This window comes from Oncorhynchus tshawytscha, linkage group LG02 (assembly GCF_018296145.1).
Source record: "Oncorhynchus tshawytscha isolate Ot180627B linkage group LG02, Otsh_v2.0, whole genome shotgun sequence".
Classification (NCBI taxonomy): domain Eukaryota; kingdom Metazoa; phylum Chordata; class Actinopteri; order Salmoniformes; family Salmonidae; genus Oncorhynchus; species Oncorhynchus tshawytscha.
The window spans coordinates 35,718,533-35,735,671 of record NC_056430.1 but is presented as its reverse complement, the minus strand read 5'-3'; the positions used below and the strand labels follow the sequence as shown (position 1 = coordinate 35,735,671).

The 17,139-nt window shown below is 42.2% G+C and overlaps 1 protein-coding gene across 6 annotated transcripts in view; it reads right to left on the bottom strand.

Moving 5' to 3' along the window:
- LOC112216914 (cyclic AMP-dependent transcription factor ATF-1) overlaps positions 1–17,139 on the bottom strand; it is a 24,496-nt gene extending 7,357 nt beyond the window's left edge. Inside the window, exons 1-4 of one of the 6 annotated variants that reach the window (XM_024377079.2) lie at positions 16,984–17,139; positions 15,179–15,279; positions 8,352–8,474; positions 471–568 (exon numbers count right to left, since the gene is read on the bottom strand). In XM_024377079.2, the coding sequence (XP_024232847.1) occupies positions 471–568; positions 8,352–8,474; positions 15,179–15,274 (317 nt within the window). In that variant the 5' untranslated portion in view covers positions 15,275–15,279; positions 16,984–17,139. Of the gene's footprint in view, positions 1–470; positions 569–8,351; positions 8,475–15,178; positions 15,280–15,569; positions 15,595–15,822; positions 16,232–16,341; positions 16,367–16,859; positions 16,944–16,983 lie in introns of those variants that run through there. The other 5 variants (XM_024377061.2, XM_024377070.2, XM_024377101.2 and 2 more) reach the window with 5 other exon arrangements.

Below are 17,139 nucleotides of genomic sequence, written 5' to 3'. Positions count from 1 at the left end.
CCACATAGGAACTCTGGAGCTGACCAAGGCTCTTCTCCACCGATTACTGTTTAGATTTTTTAAATAAATTTGCTAAAATTTCCAAAAAACTTTTTTCGCTTTGTCATTGCGTATTGTGTGTAGATTGAGGATGATAAATATTTATTCAATCTATTTTAGAATAAGGCTGCAAGGTAACAAAATGTGGAAAAGTAAAAGGGTCTGAATTCTTTCTGAATGCACTGTATGATATACCATTTTGAAGCTCTGAGTCTGTACTTTTACCTAATATTAAAAATGTTGGAACATAACACCAAAAAGAGGTGGTGGGGTCACAAATCAGGTGTTAAACTAGGTGAAAAGGTGACTTGAGTGCCACCAATATCCCAGTCCATCACCAGCATAGACCTCTGCAGTCTGCACACACTTCTTTCCACCACTACATGGACAGGTTAAGATGGTGTTTGATACAACAGCGCGGTGGCAGGTACCTGTAGGAAGGCCGTCTGGCCAGTATCTCTCTGGTTTTCTGGGCAGAGGCTCCACTGTCTGAGGAGTCCTGGGAATCGTCACTGTCTGAGCCCTGGCCCTGTGGAGGAGAAGAGACGCAGGTACATGATGAGTTACTCATACACCATGTTTACTTAGAAGGTTCTGCACAGTCAAATCATTATTTGTGATATTTTGATGAAATCCGATCATGAAAAATGAGTGTTGCTGGTACATTGATAAAGTTTGATCATAAAGTTATTGGTCAACTTCCCCATGTCAAACACTTGAATTCAGAAGGCGGGATTATTTAGGGGGATTGTGATATCAAAATCTAATTTAAATACACCAATGGTAACATCTTATTCTCTTACCTAATTTAAATACGTACCGCCTTGTAACCAACATCGTAGAAGGTGTGGTTTACCAAACTAGAAAGCTAATCTACTGGTGCCAAAATTTGACTGCAATGTGTCAGCAAATAAAATTAACTAGTCTAAAGTAGGCCTGTTTTATTGCTTCTTTAATCAGAACAGTTTAACTGTGCTAACATAATTGCAAAAGGGTTTTCTAATGATCAATTAGCCTCTTAAAATGATAAACTTGGATTAGCTAACAACGTGACATTGGAACATAGGACTGATGGTTGATGATAATGGGCCTCTGTCGCATATGTAGATATTCCATTACAATTCTGACGTTTCAGGCTACAATAATCATTATCAACATTAACAATGTCTACACTGTGTTTTGATCAATTTGATGTTATTTTAAAGATGAGCAAAAAAAGTCTTCTCTTGCAAAAACAAGGACATTTTTAAGTGACCCCAAACTTTAACAGACCGACAGACAAGGATAGAATATTTAAAAAAAAATTAAACTCAACAACAAAAAACGTTTTCAGGACCCCCAAAAAAAAAAAACATCTAAATAACTTGTAAAGGGATTACTTTCTCATGCTTGGTCAATGAACCATCAACAATTAATGAACATGCACCTGCGGAACGGTCATTAAAGACACTAACAGCTTATAGACGGCAGGCAATTAAGGTCACAATTATGAAAATTAGGACACTAAGAGGCCTTTCTACTGACTCTGAAAAACACCAAAGGAAAGATGCCCAGGGTCCCTGCTCATCTGCGTGGACGTGCCTTGGCACGCTGCAAGGAGGCATGAGGACTTCAGATGTGGCCAGGGCAATAAATACCAATGTCTGTACTGAGAGACGCCTAAGACAGTGCTACAGGGAGACAGGACAGACAACTGATCGTCCTCACAGTGGCAGACCACGTGTAACACCTGCACAGGATCAGTACATGATTGCAACAACAAGTTGCCATTCTTTTACACCAGGAACTCGCAATCTCTCCATCAGTGCTCAGACTGTCCTCAATAGGCTGAGAGAGGCTGGACTTATTGGCTTATAGGCCTGTTGCGAGGCAGGTCCTCACCAGATGTCAAGGGGCAACAACGCCGCCTATGGGCACATACCCACCGTCGCTGGACCAGGCACGACTGAAAAAAAAAAGAGCTCTTCACTGACGAGTCGCGGTTATGTCTCACCAGGGGTGATGGTCGGATTTGCGTTTATCGTCGAAGGAATGAGCGTTACACGAGGCCTGCACTCTGGAGCGGGATCGATTTGTAGGTGGAGGGTCCATCATGGTCTGGGGCGGTGTGTCACAGCATCAGACTGAGCTTGTTGTCATTGCAGGCAATCTCAATGCTGTGCGTTACAGGGAAGACATCCTCCTCCTTCATGTGATACCCTTCCTGCAGGCTAATCCTGACATGACCCTCCAGCATGACAATGCCACCAGCCATACCGCTCGTTCTGTGCGTGTTTTCCTGCAAGATAGGAATGTCAGTGTTCTGCCATGGCCAGCGAAGAGCCCAGATCTCAATCCAATTGAGCACATCTGGGACCTGTTGGAAGAGATAGGCGAGAAGCCTGACCACAGAGAAGGTGATGAAGCGTACTTCATGAGCCGTAACGTACAGTCAATAACACAAAACAAATCTGCATACAGTGTGTGCAAATGAAGGGGGTAAGGTAATAAATAGGCCAAGTGGTAAAGTAATTACAATTTACACTGGAGTGATATGTGCAGATGAGGATGTGCAAGTAGAAATACTTGTGAGCAGAAAAACGAGGATGAGGTAAGTAGTTGGTTGGATGGGCTATTTACAGATGGGCTGTGTACAGCTGCAGCGATTGGTAAGCTGCTCTGACAGCTGACGCTTAAAGTTAGTGAGATATAAGTCTCCAACTTCAGTGATTTTTGCAATTCGTTCCAGTCATTGGCTGCAGAGAACTGGAAGGAAAGGCAGCCAAAGGTGTTGGCTTTAGGGATGACCAGTGAAATATACCTGCATGCTACGGGCGGGTATTGCTATGGTGACCCGTGAGCTGAGATAAGGCCGCGCTATACCAAGCAAAGACTTATAGGTGACCTGGAGCCAGTGGGTATGGCCAGCCAACGAGAGCATACAGGTCGCAGTGGTGGGTAGTATATGGGACTTTGGTGACAAAACGGATGGCACTGTGATAGCAAATTGGATGCAGTCTGAGTAGAGTATTGGAGGCTAATTTGAAAATTACATCACCAACGTCAAGGATTGGTAGGATAGTCAGTTTTACAACGAGGGTAAGTTTGGCAGCATGAGTGAAGGTGTCTTTGTTGCGAAATAGGAAGCCGATTCTAGATATAACTTTGGATTGGAGATGCTTAATGTGAGTCTGGAAGGAGAGTTTACAGTCTAGCCATACACCTAGGTGGTGAGGGTAGGCAACAACATCTCCTCCCCGCTGATCCTCAACACTGGGGCCCCACAAGGGTGCGTTCTGAGCCCTCTCCTGTACTCCCTGTTCATGGCCATGCACGCCTCCAACTCAATCATCAAGTTTGCGGACGACACAACAGTGGTAGGCTTGATTACCAACAACGACGAGACGGCCTACAGGGAGGAGGTGAGGGCCCTCGGAGTGTGGTGTCAGAAAAATAACCTCACACTCAACGTCAACAAAACTAAGGAGATGATTGTGGACTTCAGGAAACAGCAGAGGGAACACCCCCCCATCCACATCGATGGAACAGTAGTGGAGAGGGTAGCAAGTTAAGTTCCTCGGCATACACATCACAGACAAACTGAACTGGTCCACTCACACAGACAGCATCGTGAGGAAGGCGCAGCAGCGCCTCTTCAACCTCAGGAGGCTGAAGAAATTCGGCTTGTCACCAAAAGCACTCACAAACTTCTACAGATGCACAATCGAGAGCATCCTGGCGGGCTGTATCACCGCCTGGTATGGCAACTGCACCGCCCTCAACCGTAAGGCTCTCCAGAGTGTAGTGAGGTCTGCACAACGCATCACCGGGGGCAAACTACCTGCCCTCCAGGACACCTACACCACCCGATGCTACAGGAAGGCCATAAAGATCATCAAGGACATCAACCACCCGAGCCACTGCCTGTTCACCCCGCTGTCATCCAGAAGGCGAGGTCAGTACAGGTGCATCAAAGCTGGGACCGAGAGACTGAAAAACAGCTTCTATCTCAAGGCTATCAGACTGTTAAACAGCCACCACTAACATTGAGTGGCTACTGCCAACACACTGTCAATGACACTGACTCTACTCCAGCCACTTTAATCATGGGAAATGATGCAAATATATCACTAGCCACTTTAAACAATGCTACCTTATATAATGTTACTTACCCTACATTATTCATCTCATATGCATACGTATATACTGTACTCTATATCATCGACTGCATCCTTATGTAATACATGTATCACTAGCCACTTTAACTATGCCACTTTGTTTACACTGTACTCGATATCATCTACTGTATCTTGCCTATGCTGCTCTGTACCATCACTCATTCATATATCCTTATGTACATATTCTTTATCCCCTTAGTGTATAAGACAGTAGTTTTTTTGGAATTGTTAGTTAGATTACTTGTTCGTTAATACTGCATTGTCGGAACTAGAAGCACAAGCATTTCGCTACACTCGCATTAACATCTGCTAACCATGTGTATGTGACAAATACAATTTGATTTGATTTGATTTATAGTTGTCCACATATTCTAAGTCGGAACCATCCAGAGTAATGATGCTAGTCGGGCGGGCAGCGATCGGTTGAAGAGCATGCATTTCATTTTACTAGCATTTAAGAGCAGTTGGAAGCCACAGAAGGAGTGTCGTCTGGCATCAAAGCACGTTTGGAGGTTTGTTAACACAGTGTCCAAAGAAGGGCCAGATGTATACAGAATGGTGTCGTCTGCGTAGAGGTGGAGCAAAGAATGACCCGCAGCAAGAGCGACATCAATATATACTGAGAAAAGAGTCGGCTCGAGAATTGAACCCTGTAGCACCCCCATAGAGACTGCCAGAGGTCTGGACAACAGGTCCTCCGATTTGACACACTGAACTCTGAGAAGTAGTTAGTGAACCAGGCGAGGCAGTCAGAGAAACCAAGGCTGTTGAGTCTGGCGATAAGAATACAGTGATTGACAGAGTTGAAAGCCTTGGCCAGGTTGATGAAGACGGCTGCACAGTACTGTCTTTTATCATCTCCTATAGTGGCCACTATAATATAGTAAAAATATAAAGCACGTCTCATTCTATTTCTACTTTAAGATGTTTTTTTTTCACAAGTGCAATACTTAGATATAGGCTGTGTGTGGTCACAAGCATTCTATTATAAAGGCTGTCATGGCAAACTGCAATATTAGTGTATTGTTTTTTCCCAAGACTTGAGTGTCATTTGCAGTGAAGTCTAGGCAACAAATAAATCAAATTTATGTATATAGCCCTTCGTACATCAGCTGATATCTCAAAGTGCTGTACAGAAACCTAGCCTAAAACCCCAAACAGCAAGCAATGCAGGTGTAGAAGCAGTGGCTAGGAAAAACTCCCCAGAAAGGCCAAAACCTAGGAAGAAACCTAGAGAGGAACCAGGCTATGAGGGCTGTGCCGGGTAGAGATTATAACACAACATGTTCAAATGTTCATAAATGACCAGTCAAATCGAATAATCACAGTAGTTGTCGAGGGTGCAGCAAGTCAGCACCTCAGGAGTAAATAACAACACGCGTTTCCTTGCAGGTAACCATAGTTGACAGAGGAAGAACAATGATTCCACAACGCCTCCTTTTTGAAGCTTCCAGTCTGTTATTCAAACTCATGACAGAGTTATCTCCGGCCTCGTCTCCATCAACACTCATACCTAAACGAGAGAATCACTGACATGATGTCAAATGGTCCTTTTGTGGCAGGGCTGAAATGCAGTGGAAATGTTTTTTTTTAGGATTCAGTTCATTTGCATGGCAAAGAGGGACTTTGCAATTCATCTGATCACTCTTCATAACATTCTGGAGTATATGAAAATTGCCATCATAAAAACTGAGGCAGCAGATTGTGAAAATTAATATTTGGCCACGACTGTACACACACACACACCTGAAGTCTGAACTTTATATACACCTTAGCCAAACACATTTAAACTCAGTTTCGGGGCCTCCCGGGTGGCGCAGTGGATAAGGGCGCTGTACTGCAGCGCCAGCTGTGCCATCAGAGTCCCTGGGTTCAGAGTCCCTGTAACCGGCCGCGACCGGGAGGTCCGTGGGGCGACGCACAATTGGCCTAGCGTCGTCCGGGTTAGGGAGGGCTTGGTCGGTAGGGATGTCCTTGTCTCATCGCGCACCAGCAACTCCTGTGGCGGGCCGGGCGCAGTGCACGCAAACCAAGGTTGCCAGGTGCACGGTGTACCCTCCGACACATTGGTGTGGCTGGCTTCCGGGTTGGATGTGCGCTGTGTTAAGAAGCAGTACGGCTGGTTGGGTGGTGTATCGGAAGACACATGACTTTCAAACTTCGTCTCTCCCGAGCCCGTACGGGAGTTGTAGCGATGAGACAAGATAGTAGCTACTACAACAATTGGATACCACGAAAATGGGGTTAAATTTAAAATAAAATTTAAAATATATAAAAAAAATAAGCTCAGTTTCACACAATTCCTGACATTTTAGTAAAAATTCCCTGTTGTAGGTCAGTTAGGGTCACCACTTTATTTTAAGAATGTGAAATGTCAGAATAATAGTAGAGTGATTTATTTCAGCTTTTATTTCTTTCTTTCATCACATTCCCAGTGGATCAGAAGTTTACATGTACTTGTTAGCGTTGCCTTTAAATTGTTTAACTTGGGTCAAATGTTTTGGGTAGCCTTCCACAAGATTACCACAATAAGTTGCGTGAATTTTGGCCCATTCCTCCTGACAGAGCTGGTGTAACGGACTCAGGTTTGTAGGCCTCCTTACTGGCACACACCTTTTCAGTTGTGCCAAAACATTGTCTATAGGATTGAGGTCAGGGCTTTGTGATGGCCACTCAAATACCTTGACTTTGTTGTCCTTAAGCCGTTTTGCCACTACTTTGGAAGTATGCTTGGGGATATTGTCCATTCGGGAGACCCATTTGCAACCAATCTTTAACTTCCTGACTGATGTCTTAAGACATTGCTTCAATATATCCACAATTTCCCTTCGTTATGATGCCATCTATTTTGCGAAGTGTACCAGTCCCTCCTGCAGCAAAGCACCCCCACAACATGATGCTGCCACCCCCGTGCTTCATGGTTGGGATGGTGTTCTTCTGCTTGCAAGCCTCCCCATTTTTCCTCCAAACATAACGATGGTCATTATGACCAAAATGTTCTATTTTTGTTTCATCAGACCAGAGGACATTTCTCCAAAAAGTATGAGTTTTGTCCCCATGTGCAGTTGCAAACTGTAGTCTGGCTTTTTTATGGCGGTTTTGGAGCAGTGGCTTCTTCCTCGCTGAGCGGCCTGTCAGGTTATGTCGATATAGGACTCGTTTTACTGTGGATATAGATACTTTTGTACCGGTTTCCTCCAGCATCTTCACATTGTCCTTTGCTGTTCTTCTGGGATTGATTTTCATTTTTCGCACCAAAGTACATTCATCTCTAGCAGACCGAACGAGTCTCCTTCCTGAGCGGTATGACAGCTGGTCCCAAGGTGTTTATACTTGCATATTATTGTTGTTACAGATGAACGTGGTACCTTCAGGCGTTTGGAAATTGCTCTCAAGGATGAACCAGACTTGTGGAGGTCTACACTTGTTTTCTGAGGTACTGGCTGATTTCTTTTGATTTTCTCATGATGTCAAGCAGAGGCACTGAGTTTGAAGGAAGGCCTTGAAATACATCCACAGGTACACCAACCGTCAGTCAAGGTGAGGTCCCCCGCCACTCAGCCTACTATCTCCCTCTCCACTCTGTCGGTCTTTTCAGACTTACTGGTAGTTTTTTGGTCTTAACATAAGACGCAGTTCTCAATTTTAGCATTTTTATCAGGAAAAAAATACTATGGGTGATGTTTTAGTCACTCAAAGCTATTTTACATGGGAATCAGAATCACTGTCCAGGACCCTGACTTAAAATTAGAATGTGGTGGTTCTAGAGTGTACATAATAGAGATATCTGCCCAATCAAATCACACATTTACCCCAGTAATACCATTTGGCAAGATAACATAAGCTAAAGGCTAACAACGATTAAAGTATGCTAGAAGAACAGGGGACACCTCCATGTCCTCCAGAGGCACTGTAGTCCAGAGGCAGTATTCATAAAGCATCCCAGAGTAGGGTTGCTGATCTAGGATTAAAATCAAATTTTATTGGTCAAATACACATATTTAGCAGATCTTGTGGATGTAGCAAAATACTTGTGTACGTAATCTTATTCATTATGATCTTTATGGTAAAACTGATCCTAAATCAGCAGCACTCCTACTCTGAGATGCTTTGTGAATACGGGCTCGGGCCTAGTTGTTGAGGAGCACCTCTTACCTGAACAGTCTGCAACTGTGGGGACTGGATGACAGACGACTGGGCCGACTGGATCACCCCCTGCACCTGGAACTGACCCCCAGGTAGCTGGACCACAGTCACAGGAGAGCCCCCCAGAGACATCTGCAAACACAGTCAGATTAGACGATGACACAGGAGTGAATATTCAATCCTGTACTGTCCCATCCTTTGGATTCGGTTTGCTGTCCTATTAAAGTTACTCAGCCAGGTGACAGATGCAAGCAGCAGTAGCAGGTAAATTTCCACAACTACTAAGAGCTTTGAAGTGCGAGGCTCCCCTTCCCCTCTGTTGTTGTAGTATCGTAAAGCGCACCAGTGCACATACCCTGTGTGACTATGTGAGAGCGAAGCCATTCTGCTTTCGCTGAGACTACCTTTAGAGTCTGATGCAGCAACAACGAACACTAAAAGAGCGGTGTCTGGGAATTGCCAGGGTCCTCACGATACTTAGCTGCCGATACAATATGTATTGCGATTCTATATGTATCCAGAGGTCACGTTAAGGCAGGAAACAGAGCAACAATGTTTTGTACAGTGGTTCCTCCTCTAAAAGTTGCATCATACTGCAGCACGCCTTGTGGGCTGTTGCAGCATTCTGTGGCACGTTATATAATTGTCAGCCATTTTTCTGATAGATGCCCTCTGGTGGTCAAACTAGCACTTTGAGAAGCATTTGATAGTCTTCCATATTGGCATTACATTTTTTGTAATAACATAGTATATGGGATTAATTAAGAAATGTGGCTCAATTAATATTATTGTGTTTCTATTCCGGGAGAAAAAAAAGCCTCAGGGTTTCCGTTAAGATGGAATGGAACATATGGCACTGTACAACTTGACGATCAGGAGTAGGCTACAGCATAAGAGGATTCTCAATTTTTTGCCTTCATTAGACAACTTGTTCCAATGTCTGTAAATCAGGGATATTTATTCCCATAGTAAATCGTTATGGATCGATAACTAAATCATCATCTGCATTTTGAAATATTATTTTATTAACGAAAGCATAAAGATGCTGATGAAGAAATACAGTATATGCTTTTAAATTTGGATAATTTTTATACTGTACTGTATTTCTTCATCAGCATCTTTATGCTTCCGTTAATAAAATAATGCTAAAAATACTCTTTCAAAAATGCATATGTTGATTTAGTTATTATTGTAGGCAATGTTTACTTGTCAGACTGCACAATAGCCTAAAGCAAATGCAGGTGTTTTTTGTGCAGTCTGACAAGTAAAACAGCCTACAATATACACTGTAATAAAAATGGGAAAGTGCCAAATTCCTTACATAAGGGAAAGCAGGCCATGTCTGTACTATTCCCTGATGGGGAGGAAGGAGTAGGCTGTCCTTGTAAATAAGAATTTGTTCTTAACTGATTCCATGTGTGGTTTTCACTATTATTCTACAATGTAGAAAATAGTAAAAATAAAGAAAAATCCTGGAATGAGTAGGTATGTCCAAACTTTTGACTAGTACTTGCTTAGTTAATATTATCGTGTTTCTATTCCAAGAAAAACCCTCTGGGTTTCCATTAGGATGAAATGGAAAATATGGCGCTGTACAGCGTGATGGTCGGCAGTACAGTACTGGGCTATTTAGCTAAAGAATCCCTGTGTCGTGCGGGCAGGGCACGCGGGAGATGGGGGTTCAATTCCCCGACGGGGAGGAAGGAGTAGGCTGTCCTTGTAAGTAAGAATTTGTTCTTAACTGACTTGCCTAGTTAAATAGGTTACACTAAGAGCAAAACATTTCTGCACCCTCATTTTCTAATTCTAGCCTAACCAATACCCAAACAGAGATGAAAATAAAAAGCTCATTGATTTATCAAGACCAGTCCCCATGCTGGTCTCCTAGCGGCGTGAAGCGGTGCCAAAATAGGTGTAGGCGTTTGCTTAAAATCCTATTGCTCCGAACTTCAATATGCTCTAAATAAATAAAGACCTACACCACTTTTAATAGCACATTACACCTATGGTAGGCCTACAGTATATTAAAAATATTTTTTTTTCCAATGACGTGACTCTCCGCCAATAATTACATTTAGAGGATGGGGAATTTTCCGTTAGATATTCTCACAGATCCTAAGGGGCTTTTATATAATTCTAAATTAACTAATAAATAGCTTTGTTTATAAAGTAACAATATTTTGGGAGATTTTGTTTTCATTTAACCTAGATTGAGCGAGAACAAGGCAATTCTTGAACATGGGGTGAGACTCATTAATTTGTAAATAAAGCCAGTTTGTTATTTAGTATGACTTATTCCTGGAGAAACCTAACTTGATTATTTAGCAGACATCACTTGCTTATATTCAGTCATCATATATCTTAAGAATAAAAATGGAACATTTTAATTTCTCCATGCTTGTCATGCGTCAAAGCAGTGCGAAACGGTGCTGAAATAGATAACCACAGTGGGAAGGCATACAGTGGGGCAAAAAAGTATTTAGTCAGCCACCAATTGTGCAAGTTCTCCCACTTAAAAAGATGAGGCCTGTAATTTATCATGCGTACACTTCAACTATGACAGACAAAATGAGAAGAAAAATCCAGAAAATCACATTGTAGGATTTTTAATGAATTTATTTGCAAATTATGGTGGAAAATAAGTATTTGGCCAAGACCAAAGAGCTGTCAAAGGACACCAGAAACAAAATTGTAGACCTGCACCAGGCTGGGAAGACTGAATCTGCAATAGGTAAGCAGCTTGGTTTGAAGAAATCAACTGTGGGAGCAATTATTAGGAAATGGAAGACATACAAGACCACTGATAATCTCCCTCGATCTGGGGCTCCATGCAATATCTCACCCTGTGGGGTCAAAATGATCACAAGAACGGTGAGCAAAAATCCCAGAACCACACGGGGGAACCTAGTGAATGACCTGCAGAGAGCTGGGACCAAAGTAACAAAGCCCACCATCAGTAACACACTACGCCGCCAGGGACTCAAATCCTGCAGTGCCAGACGTGTCCCCCTGCTTAAGCCAGTACATGTCCAAGCCCATCCGAAGTTTGCTAGAGAGCATTTGGATGATCCAGAAGAGGATTGGGAGAAGGTCATATGGTCAGATGAAACCAAAATATAAAACTTTTTGGTAAAAACTAAACTCGTCGTGTTTGGAGGACAAAGAATGCTGAGTTGCATCCAAAGAACACCATACCTACTGTGAAGCATGGGGGTGGAAACATCATGCTTTGGGGCTGTTTTTCTGCAAAGTGACCAGGACGACTGATCTGTGTAAAGGAAAGAATGAAGGGGCCATGTATCGTGAGATTGAGTGAAAACCTCCTTCCATCAGCAAGGGCATTGAAGATGAAACGTGGCTGGGTCTTTCAGCATGACAATGATCCCAATCTCACCGCCCGGGCAACGAAGGAGTGGCTTCGTAAGAAGCATTAAGGTCCTGGTGGCCTAGCCAGTCTCCAGATCTCAACCCCATAGAAAATCTTTGGAGGGAGTTGAAAGTCCGTGTTGCCTAGCAACAGCCCCAAAACACCACTGCTCTAGAGGAGATCTGCATCGAGGAAAGGGCCAAAATACCAGCAACAGTGTGTGAAAACCTTGTGAAGACTTACAGAAAACATTTGACCTCTGTCATTGCCAACAAAGGGTATATAACAAAATATTGAGATAAGTATTGTCAATAACAAAAGTTTATTTTCCACCATAATTTGCAAATTAATTAATTAAAAATCCTACAATGTGATTTTCTGGATTTTTTTCTCATTTTGTCTGTCATAGTTGAAGTGTACCTATGATGAAAATTACAGGCCTCTCATCTTTAAGTGGGAGAACTTGCACAATTGGTGGCTGACTAAATACTTTGTCCCACTGTATATATAAAAAAGATATATTTTTGAGATTATTTTGGTTTTCCAAAAAATGACAGTGAGCAATTGTAATCTGAACAGGCCAAAATACTATTTATAAAGGCCAAAATATAGCCCTGCTAATAGCCATAATGGCACTGTAGGAAAGAGTATTTTCCAGTAAGCAACAATTTGTTTACCTTCATTCGACAACTTTGTTCCAAAATGTCTAATTCAGTGATATTTATTCTCATAGTAATTCGTTATGGATCCATAACTAAATCAAACATTAGCATTTTGAAACAGTATTTATTAACAAAAGCATAAAGATGCTGATGAAGAAATAGTACTGTACAGTATATGCTTTTACATTTGTATAATAAAGCATTTTGAAGATAAGCCACCGGCATTTGTTTTGGGCTACTGTGCAGTCTGACAAGTAAACATAGCCTACAGTACATACTGTAGTAAACATGGGAAAGTGCCTAACTCCTTACATAAGGGAGAGCAGGCCATGTCCAGACTTTCTCAGTCTTTAATGCTTTTTCGGGATGCATCAGTCAAAAACAGAAACTTCTGAGACACAGTATTAATGATGAACACCCGGAGGTTCACTGGTAAGCCACATTTGCCTCGGTAGCCATCCCAGTTTCTATTCTGTGCCCACTCGTGGTATCTCTTCGGTTACACATCCTTGGAATAGCTGAACAGCACAATGGGTCCGGGCGGCCCTTGCTGTGCCTGTGGAGCAGTTGGTCAAGTGCTGTTGTCAGAAGAGGAATGGAAATGTCAGGGTGAACCGACGACCTGACGAACCCACCACGTATGTTGACTGCCTGCCGGAGGTGGAGTTCCAGAGCTCACAGGTGTGCCTGGCATGGATTGTGACTCCATCTCGTTCCTCGCCCTTTTCAACACGTCATTCTCCACCTGACTCTCCGCCAATGCCGCCTGACTCTCACATTACTGTTCACCAAACAATGGTTTTAGAACTCTCCAACCCCCCAAAATCAAAATCCGAATCACGTAACCCTCCTGTTGTGTTCATTTCTTCTGTGTTCCCGTTCCAAAATGACCACCCCATTATAACTGATTATAAACCCATAAATTATCAAATAATGTTGCATTAGATCTTTTTAATCAACTTAAGTTCTTGTGAACATTACAACTATTTATGGCCTGTAGGCCTCATTGACCTGAGCTCATACAACTCGTTTGAGTAAAAAAAAAAACTAAATGTATGGATTATTTTGATTATAACAAATACTCAGATGAAACAGTGCAATTTATCACATATCTCTTTGTGTCAAAGTTTAACAAGGACTCTCTCCTCACCGGTGTCATGATCAAAGATATGATACGTGCTGCCAAAGAATGAATTGTGAGCAAGGCCTCAAAAAATGTTTATATACCAGAGCTGCAAAAAAAGTTCTATGTAGTATTGAAACCATGTTGCGATTGTTTGTGAGAATGGAACCACACCTGTTGGCATTGAGGGAAAGATTCTATTGGAGAAAGGTTCCTGTGGGGGTTGCCATGGAAGCCAAGAAGGGGAGTGAGGTGTGTATGCTCAAACACACATGCATGCATGTGGGGGTCTGGGAGAGGAAGTGTGTCCATCTGATGAATGGACATGTGCCTGAACTCAATTTTATACACTAATTGTAGTCTCGCCCCTTCATTTTTAATGACCGGTCATTTTTAACCTTGGAACACCACAGGTGTACAAAAGTTAGTTAAATAAGACACCCAAAATGTTATGAAAATCTTCAGAAATGTATTTTGTGTGTTCAGATGCCCTGTGTGGACAAAGTCATGGAACCTTATGACAATCAGATTAAATGAACTACATTTTTCAGAGAGAAAACCTGTAAAATCAGTCCAATTCAACTGGAACACAGCAGGAGGGTTAAGCAAGCAAAATTGCTTTGGTAAGAGGATGGCAATGCCAGTTTATTGTCCCAGCTTTAGATACTGTTGTATATCAAATTGTATAGGCTACCTTGCTCTCTCCTTTCTTTCCTCTGGCAACAGCCCAACTCGCACATGATGTGCACACACAGAGGCGCACATGTTGATAGCTCTCTAACAACTTGAAAGTGCGCCTCGAGTTCTCATGCGATTCTCGTGAAACCATGTCTGTAGCAAATTGAGTTACAAAACCCCAATGCAAACCTATCAGTTTTAAAATAGTATAACTTTTATTCACAAATGAGCCATCATCTAGAGTAGTCCTTAGATGAGAAAAGTTAATTTAATGAATTATATGCTACAGAATGAGTTTCTTATTCTCAAGTAACCCATTTCACCCCACTTGGCCTTCTTATTACCGAAACGGCTAAAAAGCTCAAATTTGGAACAAGTCTGATTTAAAATAGTATAATTTAGATGGAAATATTTTTATTTTCAGTGTTGTTTAACTCCAGCAAGGTTAAAACATTTTTTTTTTTTTGCAAAGGATGTATTTGTTACTTTGAAAACTGTTGCATTAATAAGAATTGTGGGAAAAATTATCTGAAAAAAAAAAATGAAATAGATAAGTACAGATCCTAATCTCAGTGATCCATGAGGAAATCAGGAAAAATTCCATTCATTTTCAGTACATTTTTGGTAAAATGTCAGTTCTAAGAATGACCCAATTGTTTATATTTTTGTTGAGTGGTGGAAACAATTAAAGCTGCAATATTTAACTTTTTACATATTTACCAGGAAATGGCAGTGTTTTCTGCATAGTGAGTATTTAAGCAGCGGCTCAATATAGACCAGATAAATTAATTTAACACTTAAAGGACCCGCAGACACCTTGGTAACTATGCCTCTTCATTACCATGCTGATATTATTCACAGAATGAACCCATCTTGTTCTCTGTGACAGTAACGCTACATGGCCCTCAAAGTTCTCACCTGCATAGTACATTGCCGTCGGTGATATCATTCCCATTCCTAATCTCTACTTCCATTATTAACCTCTTGGTATCAGCCTGTCTGTTACCTGTTGGGCTATCTGGGAGATCTGGGAGGCTGTGATGGTGGTGGGGATGGTGACAGTCTGTGTCTCAGCGCCATTGCTGTTCTGCACCTCTTCCATTGTCACTGCGGAGGCAGATATACAGAAACATTTAAAGACCACTGGTAAACTTTCCCGATGGGACACTGGTGCGTATGGGCACTGGACAGAGCCTTCTCTGGCAAGTCTATTTTGTAAATAGAGGGATATGGTGGACAAGGACTGGACAGGCTGAGAATCTACATGGAAAGAGTACAGTCACCTATCCCTCACAACTAAAAAACTTTTTTTTAAACGATTGACTGGCTAGTTATTCATCATAGCTAGAATTACTATGCACCTCCACCAGGTTATGTGTAGCTAATGAGTGTCTCACCAAGGATATGGTCTCAGGTAGCCTAGTGGTTAGAGCGTTGGACTAGTAGCCGAAAGGTTGCAAAATCGAATCTCTAAACTGCCAAGGTAAAAAAAAATGTCGTTCTGCCCGTGAATAAGGCAGTTATTCTGTTCCTAGGCAGTCATTGAACATAAGAATTTGTTCTTAGCTGACTTGCCTAGTAAAATAAATCAATAAAAATTAAGGTATTAGGTACCAGTAGCTAGCTAGTTGCAAGGCGGACAGCACTAACCTGTGGTAGCTAGCTATAAGTTTGTTAGCCAAGTGCGTTGTCTTTCTTGCTCAACATAGCGTTAGCTGGTGGTCAACAGGCAAATTCCAATGTCGTTAGCTAGCTAGCCCGCACAATAAACCAGTTCACAATATGTAAGCATTGTTTGCTAGCGGAGTTCTCTAGCTAGTTATTAAGCATGGTGAGCGTTTAGCTAACATAGGATCCTCTCATTTGAATACAAGCTAACTAGCTAGGTAAATTCGGGTGCGTTCGTAATTTCACTCTGGCCATCTACTGCGATTTCAGAACACTCGTCTGAGTGTGCCAGAGCGCAAAATAGCTGATGAATTTACGAACGCTCAACACCCCTTGAAGATGGCGGGTGTGTCAGTAAACGTCCGCAAAAAAAAGTAATTAAATTGTTGCCATCAACAATTAGTCATCAACGCTCTGGATAACATGAAAACAGCCTAGTCAGCTCTGCTTGGGCGAGTGAGATGCGTGTCTGGAAGTAACTAACAACGTTAGAGTGGTTACCGTTGTGAGGTCAGAACGCTCGGAACAGCCCTACTCGTCGGCCAGAGCGTCCAGTGTGCACTCTGAAAGCTCCAAGAGCGAAACGCTTTTGAATTTACAAACGGACCATCTTAACAACGCTCTGAATTTACGAGTGCACTCTGGCACTCAAGATTGAATTTACGAACACACCCCTAGTAACTTTTGATAGTTATCAAACGTTAATAATTTATCTATTGCTAACTAACGTTAATTGGTCAAATCAGGCAGTATAACGTCAGCCAGCTAACACTAGCTAGCTGGCTAACTAAACATTGGTGGACAAGCCAGCTAACACTAGCTAGCTGGCTAATTAAACATTGGTGGACAAGCCAGCTATTCTTAACATTTGCCTTGTAGCTAGCTAACGTTAGCTAGCGTGGCTAGTATGTGCTTTTGTTTCAATGAATGAGCGAATTTTTGTAATACACAGTCACTGGCACGCAAGTACCCGCGTCAACGGACGTCAGCGATAAGGGGAACCATGATTAGCAACTTACCCTTCGACGAGGAGAGGGAGCCGACAGGCGCCATTATATTAGCAAAGCACACCATAAAATGGCATTGTGCAGTTCAGAGCGGAACAAATATGCAGACGGTCAAATCATTGAAAAGTGGTATTACCTTTACAATCCTTCGTGGACCTCAGCGATGGCGTTGATTATCACAAAAGCGCGTATAAATCACGGGAAAACAAATAGTTGTTAGCTAGCTAATTGCTAATATGGTAAATAAAAGGGCGGCGCACAACCATAAAAAAATAAAAACGGTGTATTTGTT